This window comes from Felis catus, chromosome A1 (assembly GCF_018350175.1).
Source record: "Felis catus isolate Fca126 chromosome A1, F.catus_Fca126_mat1.0, whole genome shotgun sequence".
In the NCBI taxonomy this organism is placed as follows: domain Eukaryota; kingdom Metazoa; phylum Chordata; class Mammalia; order Carnivora; family Felidae; genus Felis; species Felis catus.
The window spans coordinates 46396559-46412930 of record NC_058368.1 but is presented as its reverse complement, the minus strand read 5'-3'; the positions used below and the strand labels follow the sequence as shown (position 1 = coordinate 46412930).

General features: G+C 34.1%; 1 protein-coding gene across 2 annotated transcripts in view; it reads left to right on the top strand.

Annotated features, from left to right (window-relative positions):
* The window catches only part of DACH1 (dachshund family transcription factor 1), a 432209-nt gene that overhangs the window by 238590 nt on the left and 177247 nt on the right, over positions 1-16372 (top strand). For both annotated transcript variants that reach the window (XM_045054180.1, XM_045054176.1), the window contains exon 3: positions 561-722. In XM_045054180.1, coding sequence (XP_044910115.1) covers positions 561-722 — 162 coding nt within the window. The remainder of the gene's footprint in view (positions 1-560; positions 723-16372) is intronic.

Genomic DNA, 16372 nt, shown 5'->3' with positions numbered 1-16372 from the left:
GGGCTAGAAGGCTGGGGGATGAGAGGTCAGGGAAGTGAGCTGTGGAGCAAGGCTGTTCCAGACAAAGGGAGTGGTATGTGTGAAAGCACAGAAGAAGCAGGGTATGTACGCGTATTGGTGGCATGTTCAGGTAGCTGGAGGGGGGCCTGAGGATGCGGAAATGGAGCGATTAGGTAGGTTTACATTTTTTAGTGAAAGGTTTTGTGAATTGAGCTGAGCAGTTCAGACTCCCGCCTCCAGGCAGCTGTAGAGGATTTTAAGCAGAGAATAACATATTCTAATTGATCTGTTTGAGAGAGAATTCTGGATGCATTTCTACTCCTCTCCTTCTATGTATGAATTATGTCTCTGCTAATATTTGGTTTGAGAGTTTACAGTGCATCCTCCCCAATATCAATGTTGTTTCATTGGCTAGTCGGGAATGAATATATGTTATCAGAGTGTGGCATGAAGGAATCAGATCCTCTAATATGTTTGTATGTGTGCTCTACAAAGTACATGGACTACTACATGAAAAGATCAGAATGTGAATTACCTTGTTTTTAATTTATTCTGTTAAGGTCTGACAGCAGCAGCTGCAGCAGCGGCCGCTGCTACCAACGCAGCCATCGCCGAAGCAATGAAGGTGAAAAAAATCAAATTGGAAGCCATGAGCAACTATCATGCCAGTAATAACCAACATGGAGCAGATTCTGAAAATGGCGACATGAATTCAAGTGTTGGTAAGTTTTATGTTCACGGAAACTTTTGTGATCATGTCGCTACCAAATTACTTTCTTTTCCAGAACAAAACTATTCGTTTTTAGCTTCAAACACAGTGTATATTTTGGAGATACGATTTTGTCCCTCTAACAACATGCACTCTGACTAAATAATTAGCGACATAATTTTTTGCTATACGATCAACTTCATGTAGGCAACTTCTACTAACACTTAGTTCGCATCTTTTGTACCACAATTAAGTGCTAATAATCAGAATTTTAAAAGATTGATTACGGGTATGGTGACAAGAATATTTACAAACAAACCCATACTTTATCTTTTTGATTCCTAATGGATGTGTTATCAAATACGTTTGCATCAGCAGTAGAACATATAAACTTAACCCTTTCATGTGCTGCCAAGAATAAGAATAATGTTGACAATTCATTCTATAAACAACTATAACCAATCTTTCTCATCGTACATGTACAACTTTGAATTCTCTTGATTTTTTTTCTTTCATGAGATGTGGAGAAAGAGAGGAAAAATTAATAGTCACCATTTAAACCAAAACCAACACCTTTCTCTTCGCAGAATTCGTTTGAGTAGTTTGTTTTTCAAACACAACTTCAAATGTGAGTTAACTTTTTTATTGATGATATCTTTAGCATCTATGTGTTGGTGAGATAAAGCATTGTATTCCGCCACTGCGGAACAATACGTTGTTTCTCTTTAAAATGTAGAAATCCTGCTCAAATTATAATTTAACAAGAGAAATGTGGAGACTACAAGAGATGTGTAAGATACTATATCCAACATATTTTCATGAAGGATGCAATAATTTATGGCAGTTCAATTAAATTTTCTTTTCCATGCAGTATGCTAATAGATTATTTCTTTAGATAATCAGCAGCTCTCTACTTTCTGTCTAATGTCAGATAGTTAAGGGCATGTAAGGGATTTCAGTAATAATCATTCATACAACAGTTCCATGGAAGCATACACTAGATGTGAATGTTCGAGTAGGGAGTAGTTTCTAAATATATACACAAAACACAAAACACAAACTACCATTGCTTCAGTGATGCCAAAGGGTGGCTTCTAATGTAAAAAAGGAAAAAAAAATAAATAGAATTTTTCCATAGCACCACACAAGAGAAGTAGCAAAGGTGTGGCAATAATGCGTTTGATTTGAGAATAGGTTATAAAGAAAGTGGTGGCAATTCTTAGAAGTCTGAAAAGATGTGAAAGAGAGCCAAAGCCATGGCTTTACAGCTGGAAGGGATGAAGAAAAACATGAGGGCTTGCATTTGCAGTGCTCCTAGGGACAGGATGGAGGGCAGCGGGGTTGTTAAGGTCGTGGTTCACACACATAAATTCAGACTTTTAAACACTAAAAACAGTTCTGAAGTAAAGTGAATGAATTATAATTCTCTTTTTGGAACACTTAAGTACATTTTTTTTTTTAAATAAGCAATCTCTTGCTTTGGCCTATAAAGTAGAACAAAATTAGACACTTTTAAAAACAAGTAATTGGCCACTATAAATTTTAGTTACCATTGCAAAACAATCTGGAATGTTTTTAAAAACTTAGAAGAGTGAGCCTTTAATGCAGGCTGTTCTTAATAGTTGGTGTTGGGAGGAGGAATATTTAAATTAGGCAATTTAATAACGTTGAAAACAAAAGATATTAAAGCATGATATCTCTGATTGAGTTTCCTGAACAGCAGAGGAGAAGTTGACTTTGGAAAAACCAATAGGCATAAGATAAGGAGAACATGGCTCATAATTAGGCATTGACATACATTTAATACTTGATATTATAGACTAACATTTGCCTAGTGACCAAATTGTGGTTTATCGTAATTATTTGAGTACATGGGCTACCATAATGACTTAAAAAAGAAACAATTTGAATTTTCCTTTTTGTGTAGTTGGAAGAAATTATCACTTTTCTTCTATCAGGGTATTTAGTTGGTAGTTTAGATTGTTTTTTAGTTTTGACCCCCGCCCCATCCAACACCAATTTGAGTCAAGAGCAGAAGTTTGAATTTTCCTACAGAGTCTTAATATTTTTAGAGTGTGTTAACATTGGTGTTACTGCTAGTCTTGAGGCATGTAGATCATTTCTGTTAGATATCTGTAGCTGATTTGGGAGTAAAATGTTGTCATTGTCATTTTTTTATTCTATTCTCAAATACCACTGCCCTCTAAGAATTTATGATTTATTATACTTCCAGAGCCCATCCCCCTCCTTTTTCTAGACATCAAGACAGGAGAGTTTGGTGGAGGGGTAGGGGAGGAAGGGGAGGGAAAGTCTAGGGCACCATAGGGTTGAGCCTGCACAGACCAAAATAGTGGCTGAACAGAGCAGTTGCTTTATCTGGCCCCCAGTCTTCTAAGATTCTGCCAGCAGTCCCTGTCTCCTGGTAAGTGTTCAGCAATTACCTCTTCTGTGGCTTTGGGAAGTTCTGTAAACTTTCTGAGCCTAACATTCCATATCTGGAAAATGGCATAATAATATCTACATCATGAGAACTAAAGGAGATCCTATTTGTCAAGTGTTTCTCACTTCCTTTCTCGCTTCCTTCCCTGTTTTTCTACTCTCTGTTAGGTGTCTATTAAGCTGCAGGCCTATGGGTAAATTTTGGGGGGAGCTGTTGTGTGCATTTGATTGTCACTCATTTGGATTTTGTTGTGCATTTGATTGTCACTCATTCTAGTAACATCAAATGATGATAATACAGTCCCGGCGCTCAGGGGGCATACAGCCTATGGGAGGGATGGCTACATAAGTAGGCAGTCATAACAGGATGTACTACATCCGGGAGCTTCGGCGGGCATGAGGTGCTTAGGAAGTGGTACTGGAGCAGATGAATTCTAGGAGGGATCCCAAGAATCTCAAAGGCCTATATTTCAGAATACAAACTTACTACTCTCATGAATCTATCAATTGTCTCTTTGAAGGAGTGAAACCCCTCAGAGAGGTGCTACTTACATGATGTATCGCTGCTGCTCAGCCATGCCCAAATACAGTGACGTTTTTGAAATCAATTCAGGTTTCTTTCTTCTCTCATACTCCTCTGACTCACGAGTTCTGTTAAAAGTTTTAGGCTTTCCTATGTAGGAACATTATTCCCCCCTCCACCGCCACCCGGGTCGTAAGGAAATCCTTAGTGCTCCAGAGAACAGATTTTGGTTTTGCCTGGTTTGATTCCATTTAGTGAGGTGAAGAGAGATTTTTTATTACACATGACTTCTTTTGGTTCTTATTATGAATTGTAAAAATTAGCCAAAAAAGGTGTTTAAAGAAATCTGTGACACTGATACATAATTATTTTATGTCCCAACTTTACATGGTAACCTTGAGCTCACATCTCTCCAACAGAATGATCACTTTAGGAAGAAGTGAGGACTTCTGGATAGATCCGAGGGAGGCATCAGCACGCTGAGTAAAATATATGGCCGTGTCTCCATTCTCCCTCATCCACAATCAATTGGATTCTTTTAGTTTAATATTTACTTGCTAAGATGAGATGCTAGTCTGCATGGTGATAAACAGTCTGCTCCTGGCATCTGAAGGTGACCTGTCAGTTCATATGGACAAATCTCCTGCTTACTGAAATGTACAAAATAAATCATTAAAGCAGGCAGGTGCTCATTCCCAGATTTAAATCACCATAGATTTATGATTTGAATTAATGCTTCATTTGGCCATAGAAATAGATGCTGAGACAAATGATATGCACTGGTTGGGGTTTCCATACTGTAGCCATCCTGATATTGATTACTGAGATGTCTTTGCAATCTCTTGTTTATATCAAGTACTATCTTGTGACAGGTTGGCTGATATGAGCTACATCGCAGATAAGAAGGAAAAATGTCCTGGATTCTTTTTAGTGGCAACACTATCCACAACATACAGGCCAGATAAATTGCTATTTTTTTGCTTTAAGGACTGATCTACATAACCAGCTTAAAAAAATGCCGTTTGGAAATTGGGACTGGGATATTGGAAAGTTAGAATTTAAAACCGGTGAACCCAAGGTCAATTCCATAGTATCTATAGCTGTGTTTTTATTTGCTTATCTTTTTTTGAGCATCATGCACATTTTTGAGGATACTAAATTAATCACAATCGATTTAATCTAAATAAAGGAAACTTATTTTTACTTCTAGTTTTTAAATGCTATATAAATATTGACATAGTGAGCATCTCAGTAGTTTCTATGTTATTTAAATACTTGCTAAACCTAGTATCTTATTCCCTTAACTAATGACAACAAAGGAAATGACTCTTTAAAGATAAATACATTAAATATTATTCCCAAGTGCAAGACTTTGTGGACTATAATTTACCAAGAGACAGGAAAAGACTGCATTTTTACCTTCTCTTAACATTTTATTTAAGGAAAACACTATGTACACAGTTTAAAGAATACTCGGAGGATTTAAGAGGGACCTTTGCCACTAGCTAATATCTGACTCATAGAACTGGTAAACAGCTATCAACAATAGTAGATTGCTTGCTTAGTAGGAAATGAGTTCATATCTATTCAAAATGTGATCTCAAAACAGATGTCCCAAGAAAATCTCATTGTTTAAACTATAGGCAGAACCCCCTAACTGCTGTTATTTCTTTAAGGAAGTGAAGTCATCTTAAGACTTCAGAATGTCTCTTTCTGAACACTGTGGAACACAAGCAAGGGGACACTGATGCAGTGATCCACAAACTGAACGCATTTCACATGCCCAAAATGTACGATTCGTTTTCGTTTTCTTAAACTTGCAATAGTTAACAACGATGTAGGAGGTTCAAGTAAACACAAGAACTTGAGTTTGGGATGAACAGCTGTGTTCTTCCATGATATTCCTTATTTGTTATTTCTGTCCATCAACCAGCAACAATAACAACAGCAACAACAACAAAAAATGAGTGGGGAAAAAAAAAGCCAGGCAGATAGGAGCTAAAATTATCTTACCCAGCTGACCATCCCCTTATCTTTTTTTTTTTTAAACCATTCCTACAGAAGTAGAATAGTTTATACCGTAGTCATTTCCTTTCTTCTAACTCACGTGTGTATTTGGAAGGAAAAAATTAATTTTATGATCTCAGGAAAAAGTCTTAGAGACCTTGAGAAAGCAAATAAAAGGAAACTGAGAACACAGGCCACCAAGCAGAGCTCTGCAGTTGCACATTGGATCCTCTGCCTTGGCAATGTTAATGAACCTCAAATCCTTCCTATAATTAGATGAGGGAATTGCTTATATTTTCAAACAGATGATGCTGCTATAATGAAACGATTGACAGGGAATTTAAGAGTGTCTACAGTAGTCATTTGGTTTCTGTTATAAAAAAAAGTTTAAAAAGAAGATTGGCTTTAGACATAGGTCCTGAGAGAGGTAGTAATTTACATAGCATGCTATGACAGGTGTCTTTGTATAGTAAGGAAATAAAATGGAAGACTAGAGAAATGATGGGCAGGTACAGCAATTTTTTGGGGAGGGGTGTCCTATGCTTATTCTGCTTAGGTTCTTTAAAAGGGGCCGAGGCTCAAGAGATGGATCCGGATTGAGTGCACAGCTGTAACTGCTGATGAGCTAATTGCTCCTTATCTCTCAGCCCCATTCATCTTCATTTTTTACCAATTACTGAGAATTATCTGTGTTCTCAGTTGGATATGAGAGTTAATCCTTTTTGGTTAAGCTGGCAGTACTGTGAGCAGATTCCAAATCGGAGGGTGAAAAAGCCAGAGCAAGCTTGCTCTAAAAATGTCTCCAGTTCAATTACAGTATCACTGATTCATAAGAAATTTGCCATTGTTTAACAGATTTAATGTGGAAAGTTTTTTTTTTTCAAAGTTTCTTAATGTTTCTCTGCCTAACAATGATTTGTAAGATCCTTCTTCCTGTCTGATGAGTAAATTTAACAATATTAACAGCCAGGATCTTGTAAACATGGAAACACACACACAGGACTACCCTAAAAGGCCAAAAAGATTCTGACATGTGAAATGAGAAATATTTTAGAACTGATAGCTGTCAATTTATATATAAACACTTTAAATCAATGCTTTTGCCCTGTGACTTCACATATGGTGAGGGAAGTATATCCAAACATAAACCTTTTCACAAATGTCACATTAGTGGAATTTTAATGGAAGGACCACATAAGCATCTCTTAAAAGTGTAGGAACTGCCATGGTTTGTAATTCAATCGATTGTGAATAAGCCATATGGTTCACATCATTCCCTATGCAAAAGATGTCTTCATATCCTGACATTTCACACAAAATTGGTTACCCCAACATTAAAAAACTAAGAAGTGGTAAGCTACTCTTTCATAAATTTTAATGCATTTGTGGGTATTTAATATTTCTGGCATTTTCATCATTATATGTTTTAAGTATGGTTATCTAATGTGAAAATATAAAGAATAAACAGCTAACTTGAAACAAAATTATCAAAAATCACTGTCTAAAATTTAAACATCTTCTAGCATGACCAAGATAAGTCCTTTTAGATGCATTCACAAACTGAGGTGGGAGAGCAGGAAGCAAAATATGTCAGAAGACTTTGCTTCTAGTAATAATACAGCTAATAAATAACATAGCTACTTAGATAAGTCTCTTAATTTCTCAGTTTTCTTATTAATAAATAAGCAGCTCGACGCTCAGTTACCTTCTTAGCTCTAACATTCTTTGATTTTTCAAAACACCATAGAAGATAAAAGGCAAAAAAGTATACTTTATGGTGATTTCTAAAATAAAATCTAAACCTAAAGTAACATAAATGTCCAAAACAAGGCATCACTGAGTATATTTTAATACATAATTTCACATATAACTGTAACCATTACATATAATACATAAGGGTAGAACGTATTTATTTTGAATGTAAGAAAAAAAGATGATACAGAATTTTATACCCTTATACTGTGTGTGTATGTGGAGATATATATATATATATATATATATATATATATATATATATATATATATCCATTTCATTAGAGTTGGAAGTAACTGGGCAAGAATTTATGTTGTAATGTTCTTGTGGAAGAATTATGAATAGTTTCACAAAAAATATAAGATGGCTTTAAATTAGATTATTTTAAGATGACATGTGAGTGTGTTATAAACTAGTCATTTTATTAGGCCCTTTTTTGTGATTTTCTCTAGAAAGTTGATGGCATCATTTTCCATTTTCTGTCATGACATTTTTGATCTTTATTGGTTATACGAAAGAATAAAAACACCAGTGATCATAACAGGTGACTGTGGAAAAAAATACATTTCTGTTTTGAAAAGAACACTTTTCTCATTAAAAAATTTTTGAGCATCTATTTCTGAATCCATGCTTACATATTAATAAAATCATTAGAGTTTGATCAGTAACAAGAACTAGCTTCTTGTGTAAATTATTAAATATATTTCACGGCATAGATAAGTGGAGTGCAGAGAATGTTTCCACTTTTTGTTCAGTGTTTGCTTCATTTTCCTGAAGTTTTTTAATTTATATGGACAGTTGAAGAACATAATTAGAAAATATTAGCCTAATGTTTTTGCTTTAGTTTTAATATTGCTTATTCCTACTAATGACAGGATAATGAAGTAAGCCTGATAATTCAAGCATTTCATATTAAGAAATGTAAATTGCATTATTTTAGTTGGTGCTCTACTCTTGTAATCATAAGACATAAGGAAATGGGATTTCTATCTACTTGGATATGTTGTTTGGTAGACTCTACCACATTCCAGGAGATTGAGAGCATTTATTACAGCCTTGGAAATGCGGATTTCATTGAAGAGAGCCCTAAAATGATCGTCGTCAGTCCACACCAACATGCCATGGTGTTTAAGTAAACTTTAAAAAATAAAAGATAGTGGGAGAAAGAATTTCAGTTTAAAATAACCTCAGGCCTTACTTAATCCTTTTAGTATCAGATAACTCATTTTATTCATTAATATGATTATTTCATCTGTTTTATATTTTAACTTCATATGATATATGATGAAAATAAATCTTCAACTTTGTGATCTGTAAATTATAATGTTTAGTGATATAAATTTTCTAATATCCCAGGATGATCTGATAGAAGATTTATTCTTTGAGGTGTCACTAGAGTGTTCATGTCCAACATCAAGTTTATAAGTGTAAACCCAGGGCCCCTGTTGCCAGACCTAGTGTTTCACATTTGTGTGACTGTGTTTCTTCTCTAAAGTGTCCAAATATTCCCAAATTGTACAAAGCCATTTGTATGAATCATGGCGTGTCAAATGGAATACAAAATGGAATAACTAAATGATAATAAGTAAATAATATAGTAGTTGACATAAATGCCTAAAAATGGCCATTCACTGAGAATGAAATAATGCGGCATACATAATCTTCCAGACTCTTGATGCCTCCATCCCCCCCCACCCCCACCAGTGAACTTCCATCATTTGGAAAATAGGAAAGAATAGAGGATTTAAATATGGTTTTCTTTAACAGCAGGTTATAATGGAAACACAGACCCTTACATTCAGTGCTGAGAGAATTACCAGTTTGATAATGATTAGGAATGTTGTTATTAAAACAGTATGTGCAGTTCATTTTCAACAGTTTTGAATTAGAGTCTGCACTAATGAAACGGATACGGTTTCCTTCACAAAGGGCAGATCTGTTAGTTAATATCGCTGCAGCAGTGCCTCGCAGACCATGCCTTTAGCTCTATTTGTATTTCACAGCATGATAAGCAAAGAGTGTTGATTTTCAAGGATCCTGCTGATGAAAGGTAATGGCATTATTACATCTTTATCTCAAAAGCAGAACTGAGTGGTAAATGATTTTTTTTTCTCTGTTGCACAAAAGATTTCTTGGTTAGAAAGCCTTTTTTATTTCTTTACTCATTTTAGTCTTGGAAATGATATGTTATTATTTAATGTCTGCACAGCAAGCTTGAAAGCACCTAATAGCGAATGGATTGGAAGTGAAGTGCCTCCTGCTCACAGATATGGATCTTCTCAGTCACACGCTGTACCAGCTGTCATGCCAGCCATACTGCTGTGATTTAATTAGTCTGTTTATGTCCTTTCTAATAATATTTCCATCTCTATGAAAGGGCAAATGCGACAGGGACTTTTTCCCTTTCTGGTTCTGCAGACTGGAGAATGTGGCCTACATCTGATATGTGGGGGCACAGGATTGAATGACCATTCCTGTCACTTCAAGCTGTTGATAAATTGTTCAGCCAAGAAGTGGACTTACTTCCTTGGGGTCATTTGTAGTCTCGGAGTAATAATCTGCATAGGGACAAAGAAGAGAGGATATGTGTGTACGTGTGTGTGTGTGTGTGTGTGTGTGTGTGTGTGTGTGTATGCAGGTATTGAGAAGTTAGAACAAATTATAAGAAAATGTGAGCTCTGTATTTTTATCAACATTGTGCATGTTTTTGGCACATATTTAAGTCTTCTTATCAATTGAGTTCTTGCAACATTACAGGAGTTCAGGAATTCACAGGAAAGTTTTGTGTTTTTCCTAAATGAAAATTCAAAAGGCAAGTTATCCCTGTGAAATTTTACATGTACAGCTACATTGATTGGGATATTTGGGAAAAGTCTCTGTTTTGTACAATGTATTACATGTCAGGATATTCAGGGAAAGAAAGCTTCACTATATTTAGAGAACATTTAATAATCACATTTTTACTTAAACTTTTCCCCCAAAATATATGTAGCTTAAAAAGATAGCTTGAGCTCAAAACAAACTCACTCCACACACAAAATCATGCAACAAAGCATAAATTAATAAACAAATATAAAGGTGATATGACTTTATCAGATCTAATATGGTGATTAATAGTTTATACTCAGGCATTATGTGTGTGCCATTTGAGGGATTCAAGGGTACTTTCAAACCCAGTGACCTTCTGATCATTCTCTGTTCTGCCTTAGGATTCTAAATCTGTGATGTTTTATGAGATACAGATCCATATAATGGATATGGGAGAAAAAAAGGATTTCTGAAACCAGTTTCAATTGTTTCTATTTCATTCATGTTTGTCTTAGAAACAAAAAAGTCTGTATCATTTATAGCAATCTGTTAATCAAGTAGTTCTATGTGTTTTAGTCTGCTTTTTAGAAATAGATTGATTTTCTTTATTTCTCCATAATATATCTTAGTGCTTGAAATTGTGTTCTAGGGTCTTCTGAGCTCTCTTCTCTCTGGGATATCTTGCTTTTGCTTGTGTTGTTCCGTTTTTCCTCTCTCATTCTTTACTTTTGGATAACTCAACTACATTTTTGGAGCAGAGCTTATTAAAACAACAGGTATATATATTGGAAATATAAGTCCAATATTCTGTTATGTAAAAATATCAAGGTGAAAAAATGCTAATCTTATCAGGATGCTCAAATTGTTTTCAGTGATTTTCTTTAGCAAGCTCAGTGTCAGCCTTCTAGAGTTTAATGCACACAGGTATGTATTTACTTTCTTTTTGTTCTTTCATATCTATTATTGGATAATAATAACCTGTGCCTACATCAAGAGGAAAGGTCACATTCTAGAATTTTTAAAAAATTAGTACATCAAATGAGCATTAGGATTACAAAATTTCTTATTTCTCTTAATAAATGAGAGCACTATTTTTATTCCTTTAGATTCAGATTCCTCTTCTTGATAATATATGGCCTTAGCAATTAGATAGGTAGATCTCTCTCTTTCTCTCCTCTCTCTCTGTCTCTGTCTCTCTGTCACACACACACACACACACACACACACACACACACAGTCACTCATACTTATATCCTGGTATTTCAGCTTTCAAGAATCTCTCCTTAACTTTTTACAGGTATAAACTAAATTAACTAAACACATTTGCTTAATTATTTTACTTTCTAAAACTGCAGAAATCCTTATTTGGCTATCTTTCACTGAGGTGTAATCTCACTGTGTTCTACATTGGCTATACTGTGGAAACTAAATGCTGGTGATTAAGTTATCTTGACGTGAACCATTTTGATGCTTTGAAAAAACTCACCACGAAGCATTTGATGGTATTTTTTATTAATTGGATAAATGAATTGTGAGATGTGTGATTGCATGATGATGTACTCATTTAGTTGTTGCTTTTTGCTTTTACTAATCTCTGTCATATTGGATTTATAAATGGAATGGAGTGACCTTTGAAACTGTGATGGAAATGAAGAGATAAACACAACTTGAAAGGACAAACCAATTAATATCAATGTGTTTGTTACACATACATGAGGAATTTTAATCCCTTGCTCTCTACAGTAAGTTTGTGATTCATTTGTTGGGTAAAGGAGCACATGTTTTGGTAGACACCGATTTTAATCTTATTTTTTTCTAAAATGTGTACTTTTATATGACAGCATTGTGTATATGACACAATTAGGTTTTCTTTTTAGTGCATGAAAATTGGTACTGCCTTTGGAAGGTGTGACAGTATCCCTTTTTAATAAGAAAGCAGCTATGTATATACATATATTCAAACATATGAATATAAGATATTCGTTTATATTCACATTGTATGCTTTTAAATGAATATTGTAATCCTAATTGTAGTAAATTATTGAATAGATCTTTTTCTTGTAAATTTGGACTTATAACTAATCCTTTCCATTGTCCATAGAATAGATTTAGATTTTTTCTAAAAATCCTGATGCAGGGATCACAAATAAAGTATGTAGTGTTTTAACCTGTTGACCTGTAATGTTAAAAAATATTGCTCAAAATCAATAAATATACTTGAGTATGCTTTTAAAATAAAATATGAGTAGCCATTTATACTTTCTTCTTACCTTGTACTTTGTCCTTTGCCTTTCCCATTTTTCTTTTTTTTACCTAATTGGGTTTATTTTCATTAAAAAAAAATCAAGTTCTGCTGTGGTGTGAATTTTAGAACACTTGTACATTCTATCCCCTTTAATAGCTTAATTATAGAATATAATCAATTTAATATACAGGTTTTGAAATATTGCCATTGATGCACAACAAGGAAAAAAAGTAATACAAGCTTGACATTTTAAAACACCAGCATTGAAAGACTTTCACTTCTAATTGATTTTTAAAAGAGTTCCCTAGAAATGTGAGCTCAGAAATGTTTATAACAGCTTTGGCAACATTCCAAAATGTTTACCACAAAGTGTAACTCAGCAGTTTCTGAGTTCTCTCATCAACTAAGAAAGATGTGTCCCATAATTGGCTTAATCTGTGTTGATATTGAACCCCCCCCCCCCCACATAGACGTTATGTTTTTAAAGACATAAATTCTCAAAATGATTACTTCACAATAAGAAGTGTTTTTACTTTCACCAGAGAGAAATCTTTATCAAGAAAGTTATGGATGATACCTTTTATATTTTTCTGAAATTATATATTTTCTTCCCCCCTCCTTTACAAAAATATATTGACCTTCAACACTGATAAATCTGACAAAAAGGTGATTTCTTTTTAGATATGTTAATATTATAGCCCTCCTATGGTTGATTGTAGGTATAAAAAACTTCCTCAGACAGCTAAAAAAATTAATGGATATGACATCCATTCTATTTTAACAAGCAAGCAGACCAAAATATGAGGAACATTGACCACAAGCAATTACTTTAAAAGGCTACTGCTAAGTATTTCAGGAAAAATGATTCTGTTGGCTAGTTGTTTGTCAGTTCCTGTACTTTTTTTATTGATTGCTTTTGAATATATAGCCCCATGATTGAAAATGTTGCTGGTAATATCTTCTCTTTATGGTGCCTACCCTACTTCCTGTGATTGATAAGAAATAAATTTACACACAATGGATATAAAGTTTATTTAGATCTCTACTTTCTAATAATAATTTTGTAGTGTGAAGTTTCTGTGAAACTTAGTCATAGAGTAGTCAGAACCTTTTTAACTCTTTTACTCTTCCCGTTCTTTTATTATCGTGTGCGATTTTCTCAAGATGTGATTAAGCACAATAATGTGATATTTCAAAGTATGATGAGCCAGAATGCTTACTTATTTGTTAACATTTCTTTTTGAGATGAAATCTCTACCATAATTGTACAACATCTATTTATTTCCCTAGGAATCTGGAATGATTGGTGGTTTGAAATTTCCACCTTATAAACTTATGCAATACAGGCAATATTACATTTAGTCAATAACCAGGATTCTGATTAGATGAAAATCACTAGTGATGAGAAGTAAAGGTGGAAAAAATAATGAATAAAAAAAGAAATTGATAGAAAAAATAGGTAAGGAAGTTGTCTAGTAGACAGTGCTACTTAATTTGTAGAAATAATTCATTGCCTAATAGAAGTTGCATCTGAGAAAAAGGTTTGCATGAAAATCTTGTCCCTCAATATCACAATCACATCTGTTTTGCCTCCAAATTCCAGCTCTAAAACCATATTAGAAACAAACATTTAAATGTTGTACTTTCTAAACATATATACACATATAAGATATATGCATATATGTTTGCCTCCTATTACACTACTGAGAGCCTAATGGCCTATTTTCCTGTGATTTAGGTTAAAAGAAAATGAAACAAAATGAAAACCTTGAACACAATGCAGTTGAACATCATTTTCACTTTCTTACAACCATAGGTACTCTCTCAGTAAAGTCATGTTTGACCCCAAATTCTGAGATTCACATATACTAATCTTCATGCCTCTGGCTTTCTACTGATATACCAGTTTCTTTTCTGTTAATCCTCAGACTTCCTCAAACTTGTGAGTACTCTTCAATATTTACTGCTGTCCTCCAAAGAAGTTTTGGTGGGGTTGTTGGTATGGAGGGAGAGAGAAAGAGGGAGGAAACAAGGAGGAGAACTTACAAGTGAAAACCGAGAAGCAGTACAACTTTGTGGTTCAGCGTTGAGTTGAGAACACGGAACCTGGTTCCTCACTGCTTGGGTGCAATGCATGGCTCTGTTCTTTACTACTACTCTTATGACATTTTTGTGTCAACTCCGTCTGTGTCTCAGTTTCCTCATCTCTGTCATACATATAACAATTATAAATATTTCATCAGCTTCTTTGGAGATGATTTGGGTTAAATTCATTCGCAGAATACAACCTGACACCTTGTAAGCACTGTAAAAAATTTATTAAATAGAAAATAAAAATCAAATAATAAAATGTACACACACACGTGCACACACACATACACACTCACAAATATCTTCTAAGAAGTGAGCTTCTAGTATTCCCAACATTATTTGAAACTATATATATAATATTTTTTTCCTCTATATACCTTCAACATTCCTTACTTATCCAGAATCTTTACTAGTAGATTCTGATTTAATATTTATCCACGGGGTGTTTTATTGATGATTTGCTGCAGTGTGAGCCTAGTTTACGCTCAGGAAATAGGCTACCAGATTTAGATGCCATAGCTACACTTTTAAAAAGCATGTACACATAGGAAAAGAAAGAAGTTGTCAGTTATTTCATTGGCACATTTTTTTAAGAGATCGATAATCAGCCTGTAAACTTTTAATTGAAAAGTTTTGTCTCATGTTATCAGACAAATACGCACTCCAACTCTAAAAACTGACATTACTTTATTCAGTGCACATAAGACTTCCTTTAATTAGCCCTTAATAAGCTTGGTTTAACTGGGATTTATGGAAGAACAGTGGTCATTAACATTAGCCAGATTAAGACTGTGTTAATTACTATTGATAGATAAAATAACGTGCAAAAATGGTTTAAATTATTCCTATACTTATGAATTGAAAATAAGTTTGAAGCTTTTAAATGCAAGCTATATTTTGTTTATACTTTAAAATTGGATATTGGCTTCTATGCATGTGGGCATAACAATAGGAATCGTGATTTCATGGTTTGAGTTTTACAACTTCTTTAGATTTACCATGAATTAGAGGTAATCTTAAAACATCATTTTGGATAATTTCCCAAAGTTTATGTATGGATTTTTTTACATTTACTCTTATGATTTATGATATGCCAGTGTAGTTACAAGTGAATATCTTAATTATACATTATCTTCAAAAGACATAGTTACTTCCTTTTTATTAACTGATAGATCCAGATGATTCCTTCTATCTTGAGAGAATTTTTATGATTATGGCAGTTTCATGTTAATGCTACCTTTTATTATTTATTTCTACCCTTGTTATCTGTTTTTATATCATATTTGGGGTTAATGATAAATTTAGCTATTTTTCCCCTCCATGCATTAGTTATTGCACATTACATCAAGTGAAGGTATATCTCAGGATTCCTCAAGTAGTCTCTGTGCTACCTATTGTCACACCGATTTCCTTGAGATGGCTCTTGTAGAAAATATGCAATAGTTAATGTTATTCAGAACATATCTAACAACAGTGAGCTCTGGACTGATGGAACCAATGGAATTCATGTAGCTTTCATCCTTCAGAAAATTGTGCAATCCAATAATTAAATTTGATAGTGTTAATATCCTCTCCTTGCTTCTGAATGATACAGACCACCCCCTTCCATTTAAAGATCCAATACAAGACCTTTTGTATAGACTTTTTATATGGTCCCAAGAAAAATGAATTATAAATAAATACAATCTCTTGCCCCAGCCTAGACTCTGACTCTGTCTTTCCCAAGCTCAGTAAATAGCAACCTTGTTTTGTTTTGTTTTAAACCCACATGCCCAATGTAGAACATTTAGAATCATA